Source organism: Colletotrichum aenigma (assembly GCF_013390185.1).
Source record: "Colletotrichum aenigma strain Cg56 chromosome Unknown KSG_Cg56_contig10, whole genome shotgun sequence".
Classification (NCBI taxonomy): Eukaryota; Fungi; Ascomycota; class Sordariomycetes; order Glomerellales; family Glomerellaceae; genus Colletotrichum; species Colletotrichum aenigma.
In genome coordinates this window covers 2132116-2152392 of record NW_023500916.1, presented here as the reverse complement: position 1 = coordinate 2152392, position 20277 = coordinate 2132116, and the positions used below count along the sequence as shown (strand labels likewise).

Below are 20277 nucleotides of genomic sequence, written 5' to 3'. Positions count from 1 at the left end.
CCTCAGAATCGACGGATATTCCACAGGCCGGCGACAAAACCACGACACTGCTGGCGTATAGACCCGACCAACGCATCGCAGGACATGCCTGCTTCTACCATGGAAAGCCCAGCGGTGGCTTTGTCTTGTACGTTGAATATAGCGGTCATCATATGTCGAATGTTGCTGATATGTGCAAGTCGCGAACAACTTCTGGGGTAAGGAAGATGCCGGCGTTGGACCCCTTCTCGATCGTATGGCTGCAGCCAAGCAAACATGCGATGAATTGAAAGCATTTTATAGTGGTTAGTCAATCATCGCCGGCTTCTTCCTCTCAGAACTTGACGAAGTTAATGAATCAAACAGCTCGCGCCTCTATCGAAGACGAATACGCTCGGAAGTTACTGTCTCTGTGTCGCAAATCACTAGGCTCTCAGGAGATGGGAAGCCTCAAGAACTCCCTGGATACTGTCAGGGGAGAGGTAGAATCAATGGGGAAGCAGCACCAAAATATCGCTGCTCAGATGAAGACCGAGCTGGAGGAACCGCTGGCCGCCTTTGCTGGCGCAATGAAGGAAAGGCGCAAGATTGTCCAGAATGGTATCGAAAAGATTCTCAAGACCAAGATACAGCAGACGCAGCATGTCAACAAGGTCGGCCTATATCTACCCAGAGAGCCCTAGGAAACCCATGGAACATTCGTGCTGACTCGCGCATCAGACTCGGGATCGCTTTGAGCAAGAATGCCTCAAAATCAAAGGTTACCTGGCACAAGGCCACATGGTCATGGGCCAGGAAGAGCGAAAAAATAAGGCAAAGCTGGAAAAGACGCAGATTAGCGTTGCGACATCCAACACAGAGTATGAGAACGCAGTGAAGGCCCTCGAGGATACCACGGCGCGCTGGAATCGCGAGTGGAAAGCCGCCGCAGACAAGTTCCAGGATCTGGAAGAAGAACGGCTGGATTTTACCAAGAGCAGTCTATGGACTTTTGCCAACGTCTCCTCTACGGTCTGTGTCAGCGACGATGCGTCATGCGAAAAGATTCGTCTCTCTTTGGAAAAGATGGATGTTGAGACTGACATCGTCGGCTTCATCAAGGAACGGGGGACAGGGCAAGAGATTCCAGATCCGCCAAAGTATATCAATTTCTGCCGGGGTGATGTTAACGATACTCAGTCAGAAACATCTGACGACGACAACTATTCTGTCGCGCAATTTCCGAGGAGCATCAACCCAGCCTTTCGCACTTCTTCGCCGCAGCCGTCAACCTACGAATCGCACCACGATCCAAACTCCAGTCTTGCTCAGGATCTGGGCCACAAAGAGCCTGCACCTGCAGCAACTAGAACGATCGCCACGGACGCTGGACGAAAAGAAGGGAATTCATCTTCGTCGAGGCACATGGCACAGGACATGTTGCGAAAGACAAGTCCCCCTTCTAGGAGCTTTGCGTCGGATCTGGACCACAAGGATTTAAATCCTACCCCGAGAACCTTTTTGTCAGGCCATGGGCATAAAGAAGTCGGCTCTTCATCTCGAGGCTTCCTAACAGACATGAGCCACAGGGAAGCAACGAGCTCTTCATCAAGAGGCTTTCCGTCAGATGTTGGACCCAAAGACCCTATTCTTGCTCCCCGGAGTCTTGGGCAAGACTATGGGCTCAAAGATGCCGGCGCGTCTGAGAGGAGTCACACTCAGGAAATCTCACTGGCTAGGGAGATCATGCCTCCTGTTGCCCGGGAAGCCCCAAGCCTTTCCCAGAGAATGCCACCACAGCTTGAGAAGCAACGACAAGTGGCGCCAGTCCCGCCGGCATCTCAGCCGCAGAGCCGTCTTCCTCTCGATATCAATCAGCACGGTACTTTTGCTTCAATTCCCCACGACCCATACCCTCTCGATGGCATGACAATGCTATGTCGAAAAGGACCTCCATCGGAACGCAGCTCGCATCCTGCGTCGGCAAGACCGTCCAGCCGCGATTCTCAAAGTGACTACTCCAACCCAACCTCGCTCTCTAGTCAGGAGCCCTCGAGCGGTAAGGTCTCGCCGATCAAGCACGAACCAGTTAGCGTACCCGCATCAGTACCGGCTCAAGCACAAGCACCGTCACCGGCCTCGGCAACGGCGGAAAAGCAGGTCCTCAAGAAGAAAAGTGGTTTCTTTCAGAACCACAGCCCGTTCCGTCGCAAAAGCACCAAGGAAGTTCAGGGCACTGCCACAAACAGAAACACTTGGCATCCTGTATCTACGCAAGGAAGCCCCTCACGTCGACCGCAGGTATACACGCAAGACGCCCCGAGTCTGTTGGCGGGCAGATCAACGATAAGTCCTGAGCCGATTGACGCCAATGCCAGTCTGGCGTTGAACGTCGGACAAAATGTATTCTCTGTTACGACGCCGGATCTCGAGAAAAGAAAAGGATCAAATACACCGAGCGCACAGCCGGAAACGGATCCTATTGCGCTGGCCCTCGCCGAACTCAAGGGTGTTGGTGTAGGCAAGCAGTCTAGCATCCGTGTCTCGGCAGACCGCTACCACGGCATTGCAACACCCACTCCTGGCTCGCAGCCGTTTTCTCGATCGGTGCCGCCAGCTGCAACTAATGCCGCTGTCACAGCAGGGCTTCGAGGAACGCCCCCTCCTTCTTACGACCAACAAGTGGTGCAGAGACTTGGGGTTCCGCCACAGGCCGTGACGGCCAAGGCAATGAAGGAAACGTCTCAGAAGTTCGCCGACCAGACTCGCAGCATGTTCAACCCGGCGAATCGGCCTGGATCGGGAGGATATGCGGGCTCATCTAGTCCTCGGCCCATGACCAGGGGTAGTGACGTTCCACGAGCAGCATCTCCAGCGCCACTTCGCAGTGCTTCCCCTAGGGCGCCGGCGACAGATGACGCGCGAAGTGGGCGCAGGAGCTCTCCGCGCAGTGCGTCTCCGAGGGTCGCGCCAGCAGACGATACTAGGAGTAGCTATAGGTCGGCGTCGCCTAATCCGCACAGCTCTCTCGGTAGAGGCTCGTCGCAAATGAGCAGTGGTGCGCCTAGACGAGGCTCGGAGCAACCGTTTCACCGCCAAAATTCGCCGAGCAACATGTCACGAACAGCTTCGCCGGCACCATTCAGGGAGCAAATGCGACCAAGCAGTAGTCATGTCAGCAACGATATGGCAGTTCAGCTTGCTCCCGTGGGTGATGATAGCTATGGCTCGGTTCGTGGCCGAGGTGGAGTACGACCAGGAACGAGCTCAAGCAACCGGGCTATGGGCTTGTATGATGGTGGTGGGCCACCAGGACAAGGCGAGTCGAGACAACGGAGTAAGAGTGTTGCAGACCCATCTCGACAGTACACACACGACGGCCGACCAATCTTGCACTTTGGTAAGTACATTGGGAATCATCAATAGAATAACCTGGCTAACAAGATCAACAGCCAAAGCACTGTACATGTACCAAGCAGCGATCCCGGAGGAGCTGGGCTTCTCCAAGGGAGACTTCCTTGCAGTGCTGCGGCATCAAGACGACGGTTGGTGGGAAGCGGAGGTACACGGGGGCAACGGCCAGATCGGACTCGTGCCGAGTAACTACCTTCAGCCTTGCTGAAAAGATTCGTGGCCATTGGCTAATACAGAGGGCGCAAAGTAAGGCACGATCTGCGAAAGCTGTGATGTCATTTTTGCAAGTACCTTACGAGACACACGTTGTTTGGTCGCCGTGTTGATGATGCGGAGGACCGGTTTTGGGCTCTGCTTATTCGCGGATTTGTGATGATTTGCCAGGAGTTGGGGCTCATAGCTGTCTGAAAAAACGTCACGTTCCAAAAAGGACAATAATTGCATTTCTTCGTACCAACCTTCTACTTGCATGAAGAGGTCAGACCGGGTGTCATATGCGGCCTTCCATTAACTGGGTCTTAGAGGAGCCCCCCCCTGGTCCAGTGCCTCATGTCATTGCGCAAGGCTGAGCTAGGTGGCCCATGACCTTAGAAGCCTGTCCAATTTCCCCAATTCTTAGCTCATACTTGCAGTGCATATCTGCCATCGTTTAGTTCAGATAAGGTAGGCACATTCGTGAGCACGGTCGCAGGTGCTCCTGGTCGGGGTACGTAGAACCAACCCCACTTACTGCCCTAGGTTCCTTAAGTTGTGCTCTCCCTTGCTCCCTCGTCTACATCATCCTCCCCCGGGGCATAGTGATGAGCTGCGACGTATCCCTTGCTCAGAACAACCATCGACCGTGACTGCACGGCTTAGGGGAAACAGAGCGAGAGGAGAGAGAACAGCCCAAGCGTCTTACGAACCATGGTATGAAACCGCACTTCTCCATATCTTCTTGACGTCGACACATGCCGATTGTGTAAGATACACAGGCTAATCTTCTATCGGGCTTGCCAGGAGGCTCTTAGCAAGGTATCCCGAGCAGCTACCTCCAAGACGGCACAGCGAACTTTGGTGAACGTGACTCTCCTGGTAGGAACGTCACTATTACTTCTGCCCCTCGCTGCCACCGCCTCTCTCCTCTTCTTCCGGAATTATCTGCCTGACCAGGTCGTGAGCGCACCGGTTCATCTTCAGTATGGGTACGTTTGCCGGTCACTAATCAAGCCGGTCTTGATCCCAATCCCTCTCCTGGCTGCCTTGGCTTACAAACGACACAGCTCGGGGATCAATCCGTTTGGAATAGCCACCATACCAAGCTCCAGTCTGAGGACACAGCAGGAGTACGATGTGTCTATCACTCTATCTCTGCCTCGCTCGCCAGCCAACACGCATCGGGGCAACTTCATGGTAGCTCTGTACCTGCTTGATGCCGGTGCTCTGTCAACCGGCAACAGCCAAGTCCAGCCTCAAACCCCCCCAGAGCCTTACGGCCACTTCGACGGCAAATCCATTTTGTTTTCGTCACGACGACCCACCCTCGTGCCGTACCAGGACCCATTGGTCTCACTGGCCTCTCGTGTCTTGTTCATGGTTTACCATATTCTCTTCTCGGACTCCCAGACATGCGTATTAACGGTGCCGATGGCCGAACGCGTCCAGCTGGGCAAGGGCTCATCCCTGCCGTCGTCGGCATATCTGGAGATCCAGGGCGGCCAGAGCATTGAAACGTACCACGCGTCAATAACGCTCACGGCACAACTGCGCGGACTGCGCTGGCTGATGTATCATTACCGATTACCAACATTGACCGCGGCGATAATTCTTTTTTGGTCATCCGAAATTTTGTTCATGGCAGGAGCCTGGTTGGTCTGGACTGGACTTGCGCGCTCAAGTTCCAGGTTGGCCTCTGGACGCGGGGAAGACAACTTGAAACTTGGTATGCGGCTCAAGAGAGAAGAGGGGAGCGGGGTGGATGAGCTGTCAGATGCGCCCCGGACATTTCCTACCTATGGAAACCAAGCACCGCTCAGATACGAGCCCGAGGTCAAGGAAGAGCCACAGCCAGGTCTTCGGATGGAGGACCTCGTCCCACTCGGAGGTGAAGCTGACGATGAAGAAGAAGACGACGGACGGGCAAGTTTCAAGGGTGATTCGGGCATAGGGACAAGTTATAGCGAGGGAGGATCGGGTAGCGTTCGACGTAGGTCGTCCCACAACCGCTAGCAGTTTTATTAGCGGGATGTGGACGGTGGATGGTGGGGTATGAGGTTTTGATGTTCGTGGTGGGCACCTTCATTCTTGGTCTTCGCTTGTTTTCACCATCACACGGCCCCCGCGGCTGCTAGACGCCGGCGAGAATTTGATGCGGTTGCAGCTGAGCTTAGGTCCCGGCTTAGGTAATAAGACTGATCCACTTTGATTTGCCCGCCCGTCCCAAACCACGTCAGTACCTTAGTGCACCGTGGTCCAGCCCCTCCACCCTCCTTACTGTTTTCTCCAGGAGCTCCACCCGCTGCAGTGTGCTTCGCTACCTTAGCGTACCTACCCTCTTAAACCACTCACTCACCGCACTGCTTCACACCGCACGACAGGATGCGAATTTGGCCTGTGTAGTCCTTCTTCTTCGTTGACCCTCTCTTTTTCTTGAGAGAGAGAAAAAAAAAAGAGTCTCTTTTATGCTGGATTTCTTCCATTATCTCTCGCATCTCATCCTACCTGAGCTCTGCTCCGCCTTTCCTTGCCGGTCGTACCTGGGATCTTGCTACTTACGTACCTACGTACTTAGAAAACCAAGCCTGGCTGAGGTACTTGACGTACTAACAGCGCCGAAGCTCACTACACTGCTCTGCTACGTATCCAGCTCAATTGCCTCTTCACCCGCCTTGCCCGCACCGCACCCCTCACACACCGCCGCCAGTCCTGCCACTGCTATCACAAAGAAGAAGCCTTGTCCTTGTGTCGACCAAAGTAGCCACAACCTTCTCTCAGCCTCATCATTTGCCCTCCTTGATATTATGTGTGGTCGCTGACAACGTCAACCAGATTGAACTGCCTTCGACCCCAGCCGCCGGGGGCATCATGCACACCACTTACTTCTAGGCCCCTCCGTTCAAAGTCCCATAGCCTGCCAGGCCCACTCAGGACCCAAGCCAACGAACCGAGAGACGGTGAGGGCTAAGCAAACTTCAACCATATCCTCCCGCCTCGACCTAGGGCAGTCTCTACTCACGCTTTGGTTGTGGCGGTCATTCTTGCTTCGGCTCTTGCTTCCTATCTTTACCCTTTATTCTCCTCCGTTCTTCGCATTTCATTCTCTTGCGAGCCTCAGCTTCTTGCCCCTCACGCCGACGTCCAAATCCATCGAACGACCGAACCCCGCTGGCGCAATCTGCTGTCCGAACAATAACGACAGCCTTGACCGATATCTGCTTGCAACTGATTACGTTGCCCAGACGCGACCGATCTCCCCCTCAAACATGCCCTGCTTCAAGGGCATCGCCGTGAGCATACACGCAAACGGCGCACCTCTCCCCGAGTATGGCATGCAGAAGCAGTCGCGCTTGTCCCGCATCAGCACCTACATTCCCGTTCCACAGCCAAACATCAACCCCGAATCCAACAAACCGGAGCCCGCAAAGTTCGCCATTTCCATCACTCTCCTGACACCAGGCCTGCCCATCCCCTACTCGACACCGAAGCCCAACGAAAGCAACCCTTACCCGAAGCCCCAGTTCGTCGGCGGTCTGCCAACCGTCGCCCATGGGCCGTCAAAGTTTTCCGGCGTCGTCAACCCATACATACCCATGACCAACTCCGAGAACGAAACGATAGCAGCGTACATCTATTTTGATGGCAGAACTAAGGAAGAGGTTGCAACGCTGCTGAGGCCGGGCGAGGAAACATGGGTGAACAGTCGCTGGGTACAGGTTCCCGACTCCGAGGGCGGCGGTTTGGCGGAGCGAGAGTTCCTCTTTCGCGAAGTTGGACTGGAGCGTTGGCTAAATGGCTTGGACCTCCAAGGCCATGATGCAGCCGAGAAGTTGGAGCGTCGCCGGCAAAAGTTTGAGAAACGCCGTCGGCGTCAAAAGGCAGCAACCGGGTCTCCTGGTATGCAGATGGAGGAAGGGCCCAACGGACCTCGAGATACCCTTCGGTATGGCGCTGATGACGGCTCCCCCGTCGAAGCTGTGTTTGGCGAAGACGATTCTGATTCCCTGTCTGATGACGACGAAATCCCGGAGGCGACTGGACAAATCAAAGTGCTCATGTTTCGGGTACTGGCCTCCGGCGAGATCAAGAAGGGTGAATATTCACCACAATTCGACGCTCATGACGATGACGACGACGCCGACGCCTCGAATCAGGGCAATGGAAAATCAGGCGTTGATGCAGACGTTGAGCACACGACGAGCTTTGCCAAACCCAAGACGTTGGACCCCAAAACCATCAGCACGCAAACTGTGACGGGAATCGACGGCCCGGACAAGCCTTACGCTTCCTTCACTTTCTTTTACCGCGGAGAACGTAATAACACCCCGTCCTGCATTGAGCGTCATGCCTTGGTGGCTCTCAGTCTTGGTCCATGAATTGCTAATCCTTCCTAGGCCAATTGCAAAAGATAGGCATCATTGCCTCCTCCAAGGCAGCACAGACAACGCCGGGTTCAGTCAAGAGGCGGTCAGGGCAGTTGGATTTCTCCAACTTGGGCCCTCTCAACCCCTCGGGTACCGTTGGTTTCTCTGCTTTCAGAGACCAAGACACGGAGGCCGCCAAAAGACGGAAGGCTCGCAAGAAGAGCAACGGCAATGTCGGAGGAGCTCTCAACGACGACAGCGACGATGAAGACGACGAGAACGAGCTCATTGGAAAGATGCAAGATATCGATGAAAAGGATGTGGATAATAAACTCGCCCCTGAGGATGTTAAATTTCAGGGGGAGCTTGCCGACGGCGTAAATCGCATTCATGTGAGTACTTGTTTGGTCATGACTTTCACTTCGGTCCATTAACGAAGTATGAATAGCTGAAGAGGGCACACTCAGCTGAGCCGGACCGCTCTGTGTCTGCGGGTGCTGGAGGCAACCATGCCTCTTCTAGTCTCGCTGGCCTCTCTTCTGCGACGACGGCCACCAGCGGCGATGGTCAAGTGGCAACAGGCACTGATGAGTCGGTGCGATCGACCATTGGTAGCCCATTGAAGAAGCACCGCCCTAGCATCAACGCGGGAAATGAATCGGCGGGATTGTTGCCGCCTGGATCTAACCCCGGATTCGGTGAAATCTTGAAGCAAGCACCAGCACAGACGACAGTACCGCCCGCCTCGACTGAAAAGGACGAAGAGGAGGAGCTGTGAAGCGCACTGCCTCGGATCGAAGGACGTACAAGGCTGTAGACGACACGGCCTCGCCTGTACCCAAAAGGGATGCGCCGAGAACCGATGCCAGTCGTCGAAGGACCAAACTTGGCTACACAAAGAAGGTCAAGAATTGTATCGTATAGATGGCGAATGGATCGTCAAATGGCGAATACTGGCAGATTAGAGAAGGGTGCAGTGCCAGTTGGCTTGCTTTGGCCCAACCATGTCAGGCCCATTGGATGGCTGCGCTGGCAATTAGAGTGTCAAACCGACATGGAAGCTGTTAGCCTTCAGAGTCCGCGAATACACGTATTTACATGTGAAGACCGTGTCTAACGAGGATATAACGCAGTCCTTTGCGTAAGCCCCTCGAGTACGGGGCATTTGTTTTGGTCACATTGGTACGCGTCTACGAGCGGCTTTTATGCTTGCCCCGGCTTCTTCTTTGTTACATTCGCGGAGGCGCTGCGGTCAAGAGCATCCCACAGAAACAAGGCGTGAGTTCATTGCATTTGCAGACGAATTAGAGGAAACGTTTACGGCACTGATTGACACAAGAAAAATGGCATTGGAATATATGATCTAGCAAATGTATGAGGAAGGCTACGCAAACACTGCTGCCGCATGCAGTGACAGTGAGGTTTCCTCACTCGCCCCGCCAACTTTGACTTCTTGTGTTATGTCTGCAAACTGTCTTTGTATCGTCAGCACATCTTGTCCAAGCAGGCAACTTTCTCAAAACAAAGCAAGATAGCTACAGTCAGACTGTTGAGCTTGATATAGTTTGGATCAACATTGTAATTCAGTTGGCCGTTCTTAAGAAGAGATAATCATCATCGTAGCGGGCTGCGGGAGGCAGGAGAACAGGAGACATGAAAAAAATCATGCTTACCTAGTGTGATGAGCAAAAATTTCCAACCGAGAAATGGCTAGAAACAGCTGAAACGTTGATTAGTGCAGCCATGAGCAAGAAAAACATAAGCTCCAAGCCCAGCCTCAAATTGAATGATTTGCGACATTGTGCTACTTGGCTGTGTACGTTGAGTGAGGAAAGAAAGTCGTCTTGACCAGCAAGTCCACGGAGAAAATTTGTAGCTGGAGGAAGGCCCAGCCTTGAATGACCCACACGACCAAGCGACATCTTTTGAGTGTTGCATAACACATGCATCTATACGAGTGCTCATCTCAATCGCATATCGCGGAGGAGTGCCCTCACAGTGCGTCATTCCGGCCTAATTAGGGTGTCGTTGCCAACCGCGCCAAAGACACAACACGAGCTTCGGCCTAAACCTGCTGATGGGGCGCATTGTATACCTACCTTAGGTACCTGGTGGTACCTACATCCAATACTTCTTAGGTTACCTAGTAATGTTCTGCCCTACCACCTGCGGCCTAGCCGTAGGTAGGTAAGTGAGGTAGGTACCTCAAAAGGCAGTTTCCAGCGGTGCCATCGCAGCGAATCCACGCGGTGAGGGCACACACTTCTTGTCTACAGTCCTCTGCGCAGCTTCAGGCCCCTGTAAGTAACTATGTATCCGTTCCCCTCTCCTCACCCACCACCAACGGCAGACTCACCCCTCTTCTTCCAGCCTGACGATAGCTCCCACCACCAAAAAGTGAACCACAAGTCTCGTCGTACACAAACGTCTTTCGACCCTGGCTTCGATTGTCAACCTACCTTACGTATTTGGCTTCCCACGGAATCGGACAAAATGGCTTCTAGTAAGAAACTTCCCCCCCCCCCCCCCCCCCGCGCCTAGTCCCGTTGCCCTGTGGGTTCCAAGCTTTGCGCGCTCGATTTAATGCGCTGCGATGCGCCCGCAAGCTTCAATCCATTGCTTTCTCCCATCGCACGGTGTCTTCCAACATTACGGCAAGTAGCTAACAGGGACGATGCAGATTTCGAAGAGGTCGCAAGTAGGTTTTCTTCCTGGTCGGTCATGAGTCTGATCTGGAGCTCGCAACGCCCGACCTGAATCGGCCAGAAAACTGATCAGCCTCGTCAAATCAACAGAGCAGTTCATCGAGTTCTACTACAACCAGTTCGACTCAGACCGCAAAGGACTCGCCAGCCTCTACGTGAGATATTCTGCTTCTTCAATCGGTCGTTCGACCCCTCGAAGCTAATGGTAGCAACAGCGCGACCAGTCCATGCTGACTTTCGAGTCCGCTTCTGTGTTGGGCGCCAACGCCATTGTCGAGAAGCTTTCGGTATGTTTTGCTCGCGCGAGTGTCCTCGAGCCTCTGCAGCTCCCCGATGCAACCTGATCACTCACTCTTTCACCTCGCAGTCCCTTCCTTTTGAGAAGGTCAAGCACCAGGTCTCCACGCTCGACGCACAGCCCTCGCTCGAAGGCGGCATCGTCATCCTCGTAACCGGACAGCTCTTGGTAAGCACGCGATTCTTGTCTTTGGCTTGAGCCAGCTAGCTAACTGCTGACCATAAAGGTGGACGAGGAGCAACGCCCCATGAACTACACCCAGGCATTCCAGCTGATGCGCGATCCCACTGGTAACTACTTCGTTTTCAACGACCTTTTCAAGCTGGTCTACGGTTAGACAGCTTGAACAGTGACGAGATACATGCGCTCTATGTTTGAGCATGAAATGCAAGTCGCGGAGAAGACGCGTACTGGCAACGGCAGAGACGACTTGACGAGGGTCTCACCACCTCGATGGTGTCTACGTATGGGTAGATATAGGACATGACACTCCTACGGTCCTCTTTGTTTTGTGTTTTCCTTCCCGTGCATGGGGCTAAGACGCGCATGCCGACAAGTTGCCAGCCGTTTAGAAATCAAACACGCTTCTTTTGAACTGCTCATCTATAGTGGTCGAGCTTCCAAGTCAAACAACACCGCACGCTTCCTTCGACGTGACGTGTTCTTTCACCCAGCTTTCTTGAGTCGGTTCACGCGATATGGTTCGTCCTCTTCATGTCGTTTGCGTGCTGGAGCATCCGCTCATGGGTCTCCTACCCTCCAAACACAGCCAAAAGTAAAACACCAAAGAGCGCTCGAGGGACTATTTAGTCCCCTGTGCTCGCTATCATTGTTGTTGTCGTCGTTGTCGTCGTTGTCGCCGTTGTCGTCGTTGTCGTCTTTAATCGTCTCGATCCTCATTATTTTCAATATTTTTCCCGTCGTTGTAATCGTTCTCTTCGTCGTCCCTGATCGTTGTAACTCATTGTTGTCCTCGTTCAACGCCGTCTTAAAATCTACCGGTATAGAGCACACGGCAAATCTAGCCGCGCAGACACGGGAAAATTAGGCGGTCTCTCAAGTAACGACATGTCCTCCCCGCGGGTGTTGCCAAACGAAAGAAGGCTGAGAGAAACGACTTTGACATCTCATTTATGCAGTATATACGCCCTGCTGCCCTCCATTTTCTCTTGTTCTGTTTCATTGCACTTGCATTGAGGCGTCTCCATCGCGGAAAACCAGCTGAGCATGTTTTCCGCGAACAATGTCCTCGTCGCCTTTCGCAATCATGCCTCTCCCCTCTACGCCACGTGTGCCAAACCCTAAATCTCTGATCCGGCCACTGGCAATGTCAAAAAGACATCCGTGAACTGTAAGACCACGCTCCTTTACTGCCTCTTGAATAGCGAAGTTGGCCATCAGAACTCGGACGCCAGCTTCGACATTCATTTCGGCAATGCGGATGGCGCGTATGTCTTCATCTTTGATAGCGGCAAGTTCTTCGATATTCTGAGCCCGCACGGCCTTCAGCGGTGTCAACCATGTGTCGAGCACACCTCCAACGCGGGAATCGCCCAATGCCGCCTTGGCACCACCACACGCCGAATGACCACAGAGAACGACATGTTTGACTTTGAGATGTGTGACGGCATACTCAATGACGGCTGAGGTATTGATGTCCGTCGGGGCAACGATATTCGCTATATTACGGTGGACGAAGACATCTCCTGGCTGCAGACCAAGAATCGTCGTTTCCGGAACCCTTGAGTCGGAACATCCCAACCACACTGTCCATCGCATGTCAGCTAGCAAAATGGAACAGCACCAGTAGAACGCCGGGTTGGAGTCTTCTAGCTAGACGAGGAAGAGGGGGAGATAGGAGCAGACAATGAAGGATACAGCAAGGGAGAACCTACGGATAGAAGGGGACTGCCCTGTTGCCAAGTTTTTGAAAAAGGCTGGGTTCTGGTGCGACTTATATCCAGCCCAAGCTTGGTTGGAGCTCAGCGCGTATAGAAACTTGTTCTCTGCATCCGACAAGCCGTGTTAGCTCCCAGTGATGGCGCCTATTTTGCTCGATTGCTCGCATCGACAGCACTTACGGTCCTGGAACGCCATGGTGACTAAATCCTTGAGGCCTCAGCGATTGAATAAGAGCAGAAAGTGATAGAAAGTGCTGTAGAAAGACCCAAGCACGATGGGAGCAGTGAAGACCCGAAGAGGCAGATGCAGAGCTGGTGAGGATGGATAGTAAGATGGTTTCCGTCCTCCGAGTGCTAGCTGAGACCTGCAAAGCTGTACTCCTTTCTCGACTGAGTGATTTTGAGAACCACTTGCTTAGATATCTCTCGGGGAATGGAAGATAACCGGGCCGGTCTCCAGATGTTGGACTCAGTCTCTCACACCGGAGTCGAGAGAAGCTCACGCATGAAAGGGGTTCTGGGGCAGTGAATTCCCGGTCGCAACAACTGGAAATCCTGCGGTTTGGCGTTGGAGCAGGCTAGGCGACTCTCACATAGCCGGTGCTAGCCAAACTATGGGACGCGGATAGTCGGGAAGGAGGTCGAGATATAACGGGGCTGCGAGTTGTGGCGGATGCCGAGCGCCGTGGTGTGACCTGGAGATTTCTCGTGAAATCGTCGTTCCACTTACTGGAAAGCTGCAAGGTTGGACTGGGATAATCAGCGTCTGCCATTCAATTCCGAGTCTTCGGCGGAGGGACCGAAGGAGGGTGGGCGTCACAGCAGGTTGGATGAGCGGAGGGGATGGGAGGGCGGGTGGTCAGGAGGAGGCATTGTGTATAATACAGCGTGCGTGTGTAAGTGATCACTCATGTGGCATGCAAAGGGATGGTAGCCGGCTGCTCTGAGAGTAGGAACTTGCATCAAGATGGGCAGAGACATGCAGCCGAACGTGGGATGTTGGGGAAGAGGGGGCGGACCGACTGAGTGGTGATCCAATGAGAGGAGATCGGTTGAGACAGGCAGAACAAACCTAATGGATGAACTGAGGCAAGGAGAAGCGCCTTTGCCAGAAAGCGCTTCCAAAGCGATGAGGACAGATCCTGCAGAAAATAGCAAGATGTTACCACACAATAGTCGCGAAGATGAGGAAGAGTGATGCGTTCGCCGAAGGCTTTGGGTGAGGAAGGACGGGGAGGGGAGGGGGCATGCAGATAATATAACTAGAGAATGTCACTCCGTGTAGCTAACTATAAAGATAGCGAACCGCAAGGAACCTAGCTGTCTTCGCCCTCAAATGGCCGCAGCAACAATAGATGCAACAGGGGATGGGCATACTTCTTTTAGACGCAGATTCAAACGGAGCCAAGACTCGACGAGTCGCTCAAGACACCTTAGCACGAGCAGAAGCTGTGCTATCCCAGCATTGCTGCTCCGTATCCTCCTCATGCCTTGGATCTCATCTTGTCTCTCCGCTCCTCCGCCGACGTCCTTCGGTCGAGTACCATCCCCAGACAGCAGCTCGGATACAAGTCAAGTGCGTGCTCGTTCTGGTCGTCAAAAGCCACGGTCGGCTTGCATGCAAACCTTTCGTATATGTGATTGCCACCCCAGGTTTGAATGTCTGTCGACCAGAGGGCGGCTGACCGCTCGGCTCGCATTTGGCCTGCACACAACGACGGACTTGATCTTCGACACAGGCAGACGTGGGCCACAAGCATTGAACCTAACCCATCCATGGATGCTCAGTAACCTACTTGAAGCATACGGTGACTGATCAGAGTAGCGGACGTACAGCCGGGCTAGGGGCCTCCCCCACCCTGAAACGGTACATCTGGAAGTGCCAACGCTACCAGGTTAAAGAGGCAACCATAATAGAATTTGTGCGCTTCCAATGCAGCATGGTGCTCCAGCCTCTTCTCTTCCTTCCCCCCTCAAATTTTGGTCTTGCTTCCTATTGCTATATACATACTCCTACTACATTCTGCCACCTGTGGTCCCTCCATGTGCCGTGAGCTTGTCTGCCCCGCCAGTCCCGTGCACCGCTTTTCCTAGTTTAGACACGCTCAAATCTAGCCGGACAGTGCGTCGACAGGGGTCGTGGACAAGGATGATCTGCCTCAAATTACGACATACCAGGATTGCAGAAGAGCGAGAAGAGTAGTATATGAAGAACCTTCCCCGCAGTGCGTAGGCATGTAGGTAACTGGCCAAGTTCAAGCTGTCACTGTCAGCGCAATCATCCCGTCCTCGGGGAAGTTTGGCCAAATTAGCAAAAACACAGAGCATGCCTACTCGGTTGTCATGGTACACAACATGAGCGATAGTGAGGAGGAGCCAAGTTCGTGCCCATTTCTGAACTTGTGCTACGAATATCCGTCGGAACAGGCAGTGTATCGACATAGAGGACATAGGACAGAATCGGACAAGAAAAAAAAAAAAAAAGGTTTCGGTGGCGAGGCGTACCCAAATCCTTAGCTGAAGCCGTATGTGCATAGTAGGGGATCTTCTACGAGCAGACAGTTTCTTCGTGCGGCTGTAACCCTGCCGCCGACTAACCTCCAAAGAGAGTTGCGCCACAATACGTAGCAGTACAATGTTTTCTCGTTGACTGTCGCCCATATGCACCAGTTATGAAGCTGTAATAATGAGCTGATTGATTCACGTCATCTCTTTTACAGGCGGAGATCCCGCCGACAACCGGACAAGTTCGGATACACAAAATTCGGCTCGGATTACTGCTTGCGCTAGGTGATGCTAGTACACGTACGCGTGGGCACATCTGATGGACGAGCATGATCATCTGCGTCCCGAACTGGAATCTGGTCAGGACACGACACACATTTTTCGGTCCTCAGAGCTAGATGCGAAGGGAAACCTGAAGCGTGAACCGAAACCCAAATGAATAGTCATCCCGACGCCATGCCAAATTTTTGTAATCCGATAACCTCGAGTGGCCTAGTCTCCTAATGCACTAAAAGCAGTCCGGGTATTTGTCCTTCTTAGACCTTGATAGCGGTCTCAAGCGCCTTCCTCTTCTTCTCGGTGCGCTTCTGTGCCTTGGCACCCATGATACCACCACCCCACTGCTTTCTCGCCTGCTCGGTCTTCTCGATGTAGCCATCCTTGATGGCAGAGACGAGCTTAGACAGCTCGTTCTTGTCCTCAGAGCGAACCTCGGTGAGAGCGAGGACAGCAGCGGTCTGCCCTTGATCAGCATCTTAGCAACCACGATTCGGAATTTGCTTACCTTCTTGTGAACAACGGTACCGAGACGAGCCTTGCCCTTGATAATGGCGAAGGGGACGCCCATCTTGCGGCAAAGAGCGGGCAGGAAAATGACCAGCTCAATGGGGTCAACGTCGTTGGGGATTAGGACGAGAGAAGCCTTCTTGTTCTCGATGAGACCAACGACGTGGTTGAGACCATACTTGACAGTGTAAGGCTTCTTGCTGACATCCTCCTTCTTCTTGCCCTCCTTGATGGCAGTGGCCTCCTTGACGAGACGCTCCTTCTTCTCGGCCTTGGTCTCAGGGCGGTACTTGTTGAGGAGCTTGAAAGCCTGGGCGGCAGTGTTGCGGTCGAGGACGTGCTGGAACTGGGCAATCGCAGGGGGGACCTTGAGGCGCATGCTCAAAATCTTCTTCTGGCGCTGAAGACGGACGTACTCAGGCCACTTCACCATACGGGACAGGTTGCGGCGAGGCTGGATGTCCTGGCCGATGCCGAAGTTACGGGGCTTGCGCTCAAGAAGGGGGTTCTGAGAAAGTAGTCAGCCTTCACTGAGCTAAGCGGACAGGGTTGCGAATTTTGGTACTGACCTTGGGAGCCTTCTTAGAGCCAGCCTTTCCCTGAGGGAAAGGGGCGGGTGCCACCTTCTTACCGGACTTGGGAGGCTGTCATTGAGAAAGAAAGACATCAGCGAGTTGTTCAAATCAACTTGTGTCTTCCCTGAACTCTAAAGAGAAGGACGGCGAGAAGAATTGATGCCTCACGGCAAATCAGTCCTCTGCCGTCCTCTCAAGCCAAATCATCATCATCGCACCGTCCTGCGATGTGTGCGTGCGAGCAACGCAACGACAGACGGGCGGATGGAATAATCACAATGCGCGCAGGCGACATTGGATGTTCTGGCCACGAGGGCGAACGAAGGCGTCGACGTTCGGTGTGCACTTACCATTTTGTCGGTTGTCGTGATGCTGCCGTGGAGGGGGGATGGATGAGGGACGACACAACGCTGTGAAGGCTCAGGATGGCGGAGACGAGAAAAGGCCTGCTCCGGAGTGTGGGCTGGAGTTAGGGCACAAAAAAATTCTGGCTGGTGGGTTTGCGATAAGGCGTCAGTACAGTCCGCTGCAGAAGAGCGCTATCACCACGTGACTCTTCACCCCAGCGGCTCGAGTTTTTTTTTTTGGAGAGGTACCCGTACTGGCTCCGTCAGGTATCTAAGGTAGGTACGGGTACCTACCACCTTAAGGTACTTTGGGTGCAGGTCTCGGGGAGGGTAGCAGGTAGGAGCAGGGTCATAAAGAGGTAGTGTTGCTCCGATTGGTTCTTTGACCGAGAGCTCACCGAACTGCCGGTTTTCTGAGCACCTGACGCTAAGGTACTCACCTACCTTCCCTGTTGACGAATTGCCCGTACCCAGTTACTCTTTTGTCAGCCGAAGGGAATTTTTGTTTTTCTCGCAACGCTTTACGGGATTCTATCACAAGGCCAGCTTTCCCCGCGGCTTGAAAAAGCTGGGTTTTCCTTCCCTCGGCGCCTCTGACTTGGGCCGGTAAAGAGTTCGCCACGCTCGTAACTGTCAGCGTCAGCCGGGCCCAGGTCATCGCCATCATGGCCCCTGTCCTTTGCGCCAACTGCAAGATAGAGCGTGCTCTTGTGAAGCGACCCAAGAACCACCAGAAGCTCTGCAAAGCCTGCTTCATATCAGTTTTTGAAGAGGAGGTACACCACACCATAGTGTCCTCCGCTCTCTTCGCTCCCGGTGAAAAGGTTGCCATTGGCGCATCTGGTGGCAAGGACTCGACAGTACTGGCAAGCGTGCTTAAGACCCTAAACGAACGATATAGCTATGGCTTGGAGCTTGAGCTTCTCAGTATCGACGAAGGAATCAAAGGCTACAGGGACGATTCACTGGAGACGGTGAAGAGGAATGCTGTCCAGTACGACATGCCGCTGACCGTCGTAGGCTACGACCAGCTGTATGGTTGGACGATGGACCAGGTTGTCGAAACCATCGGCAAGAAAGGAAACTGCACGTATTGTGGAGTCTTTCGCCGGCAGGCGCTGGATCGCGGCGCCAAGATGCTGGGCATCAAACATCTTGTTACCGGTCACAATGCCGACGACGTTGCTGAGACCATTCTCATGAACCTCTTGAGAGGTGATTTACCTCGCCTTGGTCGGAGCACTAGCATCACCACTGGCGACGATTCCAGTGACGTCAAACGCAGCAAGCCGCTGAAATATTCGTACGAGAAGGAGATAGTGTTGTATGCTCATCACCAAAAACTCGACTACTTCAGCACCGAATGCTTATACAGTCCTGAAGCCTTTCGAGGCACTGCACGCACCTTGATCAAGAACCTCGAGCGGGTGCGTCCCAGCGCTATTTTGGACATAGTTCGGAGCGGCGAGGACATGGCGCGACTCGTTGCCGGCGCATCCAGCAACTCATGCGCGTGCAAGGGCGACTCTGGTCGGGTTGCCGAGGACGATTACGCCAGTGGCTGCGGCTCGCAAAATGGCAACGGGTCAAAGGGGGAGATCGCTCGGCTGAACGCTCAATTGAGTCAGACTACAGACGACGCAGACCTGGTAACAGACTACACGACAGCGGTAGCCGGAAAGACGAAACCCCACGCAGACATAGTTGTTGGACAGCCGAAGCCCTCAACGCAGCAAGCGGCGACGAACGGTCCCCTTCAGAAACTGGGCAGTTGCGATAGATGCGGTTACATGTCAAGTCAGGCTGTCTGCCAGGCCTGCCTCCTGGTAGACGGGCTCAATAAGAATAAGCCAGAGATCCGCATATAAAACAGGCAATTTCCATCCTATGCGCCCCTCCTCACGTGCGCCACCCATCAATCGCGGACAGGAGAAATCGATGAGGTTGGCACACCCATATGTAGCTGAAAGAATAAGGTTTATTCCTTGGCCGATATGACCAAGGCTATCAGAGTACGCCTGAGTGTTGAAGTAGAATACATTTCTTGGTATCATCCCGTGCATTACGAGAAACGCTTCTCTAACTGTGCCTTTGTCAGTTGCGATGCCCGAACTTGGTTTCTAGAGTGGACTTACCCTCCAAGGGTTGTTAAGTTCGAAGCCTGGAGGGGCTTCGGCGTTGTCGATTTGACCTCGCAGGTCGCCCGTGAGTCGACGGTCGCGATCCATCACTAGTGGACATGAGGTTAAATATCACGCCAATTGCAAGAAAAAGTCATAATCTCGGAGCGGTGCGTACTTTGCTGCAGCCCGATTGGTTAGCGTTGGCCATGGCGAGACGCGCAGGAGAAAATACTAACTCTGTCCCATTGATCCAGCCCCCAACGAGGTTTCTTTCCACCATTCTGGACGTATTTGATGACGTGCAAGCCGGTGCCGGTAATGCCAAACATCTGGACTGGTCTTAGCGTCCGCAGGTATGATCGAAGTGTCCGCGTCTGGGTAAGCATGGGTAGCTCTCACGGCAACCATGATTCCATAGGGAATCAGAGTCTCGAAAGGAACAGGCATTGTCGCGGGTGACCTTCCAGTCAAGGATGCTCAATTGATTTCCTGTGTACAAAGAAGGAAGGAAGAGGCAGGTAGCGAAATCAATTCTGGCGACTGTCGCGACTCTAGGTCGAAGCCGAGGTCGAGGTCGATGGTGGGATGCGGCGTTGCAGACTGCCGGCTTCTTGAGCTCAATGTACTGGTTGACGATGAAGCCGCTGTCGTCGTTGACCAGCGGCTGGTCCAGATCAATGGCACCACGTGACTGTCCGGACATCAAACAATTAGAAGCGTTTTGACTGGTTGCGGGCATCAGATGTGGATACCAGTTTGCACTGTCTAATTGGCACAGCTCTTACTGTACGTTACACAGGCCAGGCAGGTACCTAGGTCCGTATGTACCTGGCCAATGTAAGCTCTCATTTGCTACAGTCGCATCCCTTGGGAACAGGCGGCGACTCAAGGTGGTCGCTCACGGTTGAGTCGCCAACGTGTCGCCCCTTTGCTCGCGCATAACTCGACCTAGAACTCGACCTAAAAGTCAACCTAGCATCTTGGAGCTACCACCCGCCTACTCAATGTCAACCTAGACGACATAGATTGACGTCAATACCCCGCGCAACGCGTTTCTCGTCCATATCAAGCATCATTCTGATATTCACTGGGCCGCTCGTATCTCT

At 53.4% G+C, this 20277-nt stretch overlaps 7 protein-coding genes across 7 annotated transcripts; 4 read left to right on the top strand and 3 right to left on the bottom strand.

Annotated features, from left to right (window-relative positions):
- Positions 1-99: 99 nt before the first annotated feature.
- imp2 (Septation protein imp2) lies at positions 100-5580 on the top strand (the record flags this gene model as incomplete). Its single annotated transcript, XM_037329705.1, has 7 exons — positions 100-127; positions 180-284; positions 346-632; positions 700-3358; positions 3411-3520; positions 4372-4556; positions 4635-5580. 7 exons carry the CDS (start codon positions 100-102, stop codon positions 5578-5580), a joined length of 4320 nt encoding a protein of 1439 aa, XP_037172333.1.
- Positions 5581-6833: 1253 nt separating this feature from the next.
- CGCA056_v014462 (uncharacterized protein) lies at positions 6834-8709 on the top strand (the record flags this gene model as incomplete). The annotated part of the gene is made up of 3 exons (XM_037329704.1): positions 6834-7881; positions 7962-8323; positions 8380-8709. 3 exons carry the CDS (start codon positions 6834-6836, stop codon positions 8707-8709), a joined length of 1740 nt encoding a protein of 579 aa, XP_037172332.1.
- A 1715-nt stretch (positions 8710-10424) lies between these two features.
- ntf2 (Nuclear transport factor 2) lies at positions 10425-11271 on the top strand (the record flags this gene model as incomplete). The annotated part of the gene is made up of 6 exons (XM_037329703.1): positions 10425-10434; positions 10612-10629; positions 10727-10791; positions 10852-10923; positions 11004-11102; positions 11161-11271. The coding sequence occupies 6 exons, from the start codon at positions 10425-10427 to the stop codon at positions 11269-11271; spliced, it is 375 nt and encodes a 124-aa protein (XP_037172494.1).
- An 842-nt stretch (positions 11272-12113) lies between these two features.
- Positions 12114-13031, bottom strand: CGCA056_v014460 (Carbonic anhydrase; the record flags this gene model as incomplete). The annotated part of the gene is made up of 3 exons (XM_037329702.1): positions 12114-12700; positions 12830-12940; positions 13016-13031. 3 exons carry the CDS (start codon positions 13029-13031, stop codon positions 12114-12116), a joined length of 714 nt encoding a protein of 237 aa, XP_037172330.1.
- A 2845-nt stretch (positions 13032-15876) lies between these two features.
- Positions 15877-17054, bottom strand: RPL8B (60S ribosomal protein L8-B; the record flags this gene model as incomplete). Its single annotated transcript, XM_037329701.1, has 4 exons — positions 15877-16077; positions 16125-16634; positions 16696-16770; positions 17052-17054. The coding sequence occupies 4 exons, from the start codon at positions 17052-17054 to the stop codon at positions 15877-15879; spliced, it is 789 nt and encodes a 262-aa protein (XP_037171858.1).
- A 659-nt stretch (positions 17055-17713) lies between these two features.
- ncs6 (Cytoplasmic tRNA 2-thiolation protein 1) lies at positions 17714-18916 on the top strand (the record flags this gene model as incomplete). Its single annotated transcript, XM_037329700.1, has 1 exon — positions 17714-18916. One exon carries the CDS (start codon positions 17714-17716, stop codon positions 18914-18916), a length of 1203 nt encoding a protein of 400 aa, XP_037172431.1.
- A 194-nt stretch (positions 18917-19110) lies between these two features.
- CGCA056_v014457 (uncharacterized protein) lies at positions 19111-19618 on the bottom strand (the record flags this gene model as incomplete). The annotated part of the gene is made up of 4 exons (XM_037329699.1): positions 19111-19131; positions 19184-19278; positions 19404-19500; positions 19571-19618. The coding sequence occupies 4 exons, from the start codon at positions 19616-19618 to the stop codon at positions 19111-19113; spliced, it is 261 nt and encodes an 86-aa protein (XP_037171461.1).
- Positions 19619-20277: the final 659 nt, after the last annotated feature.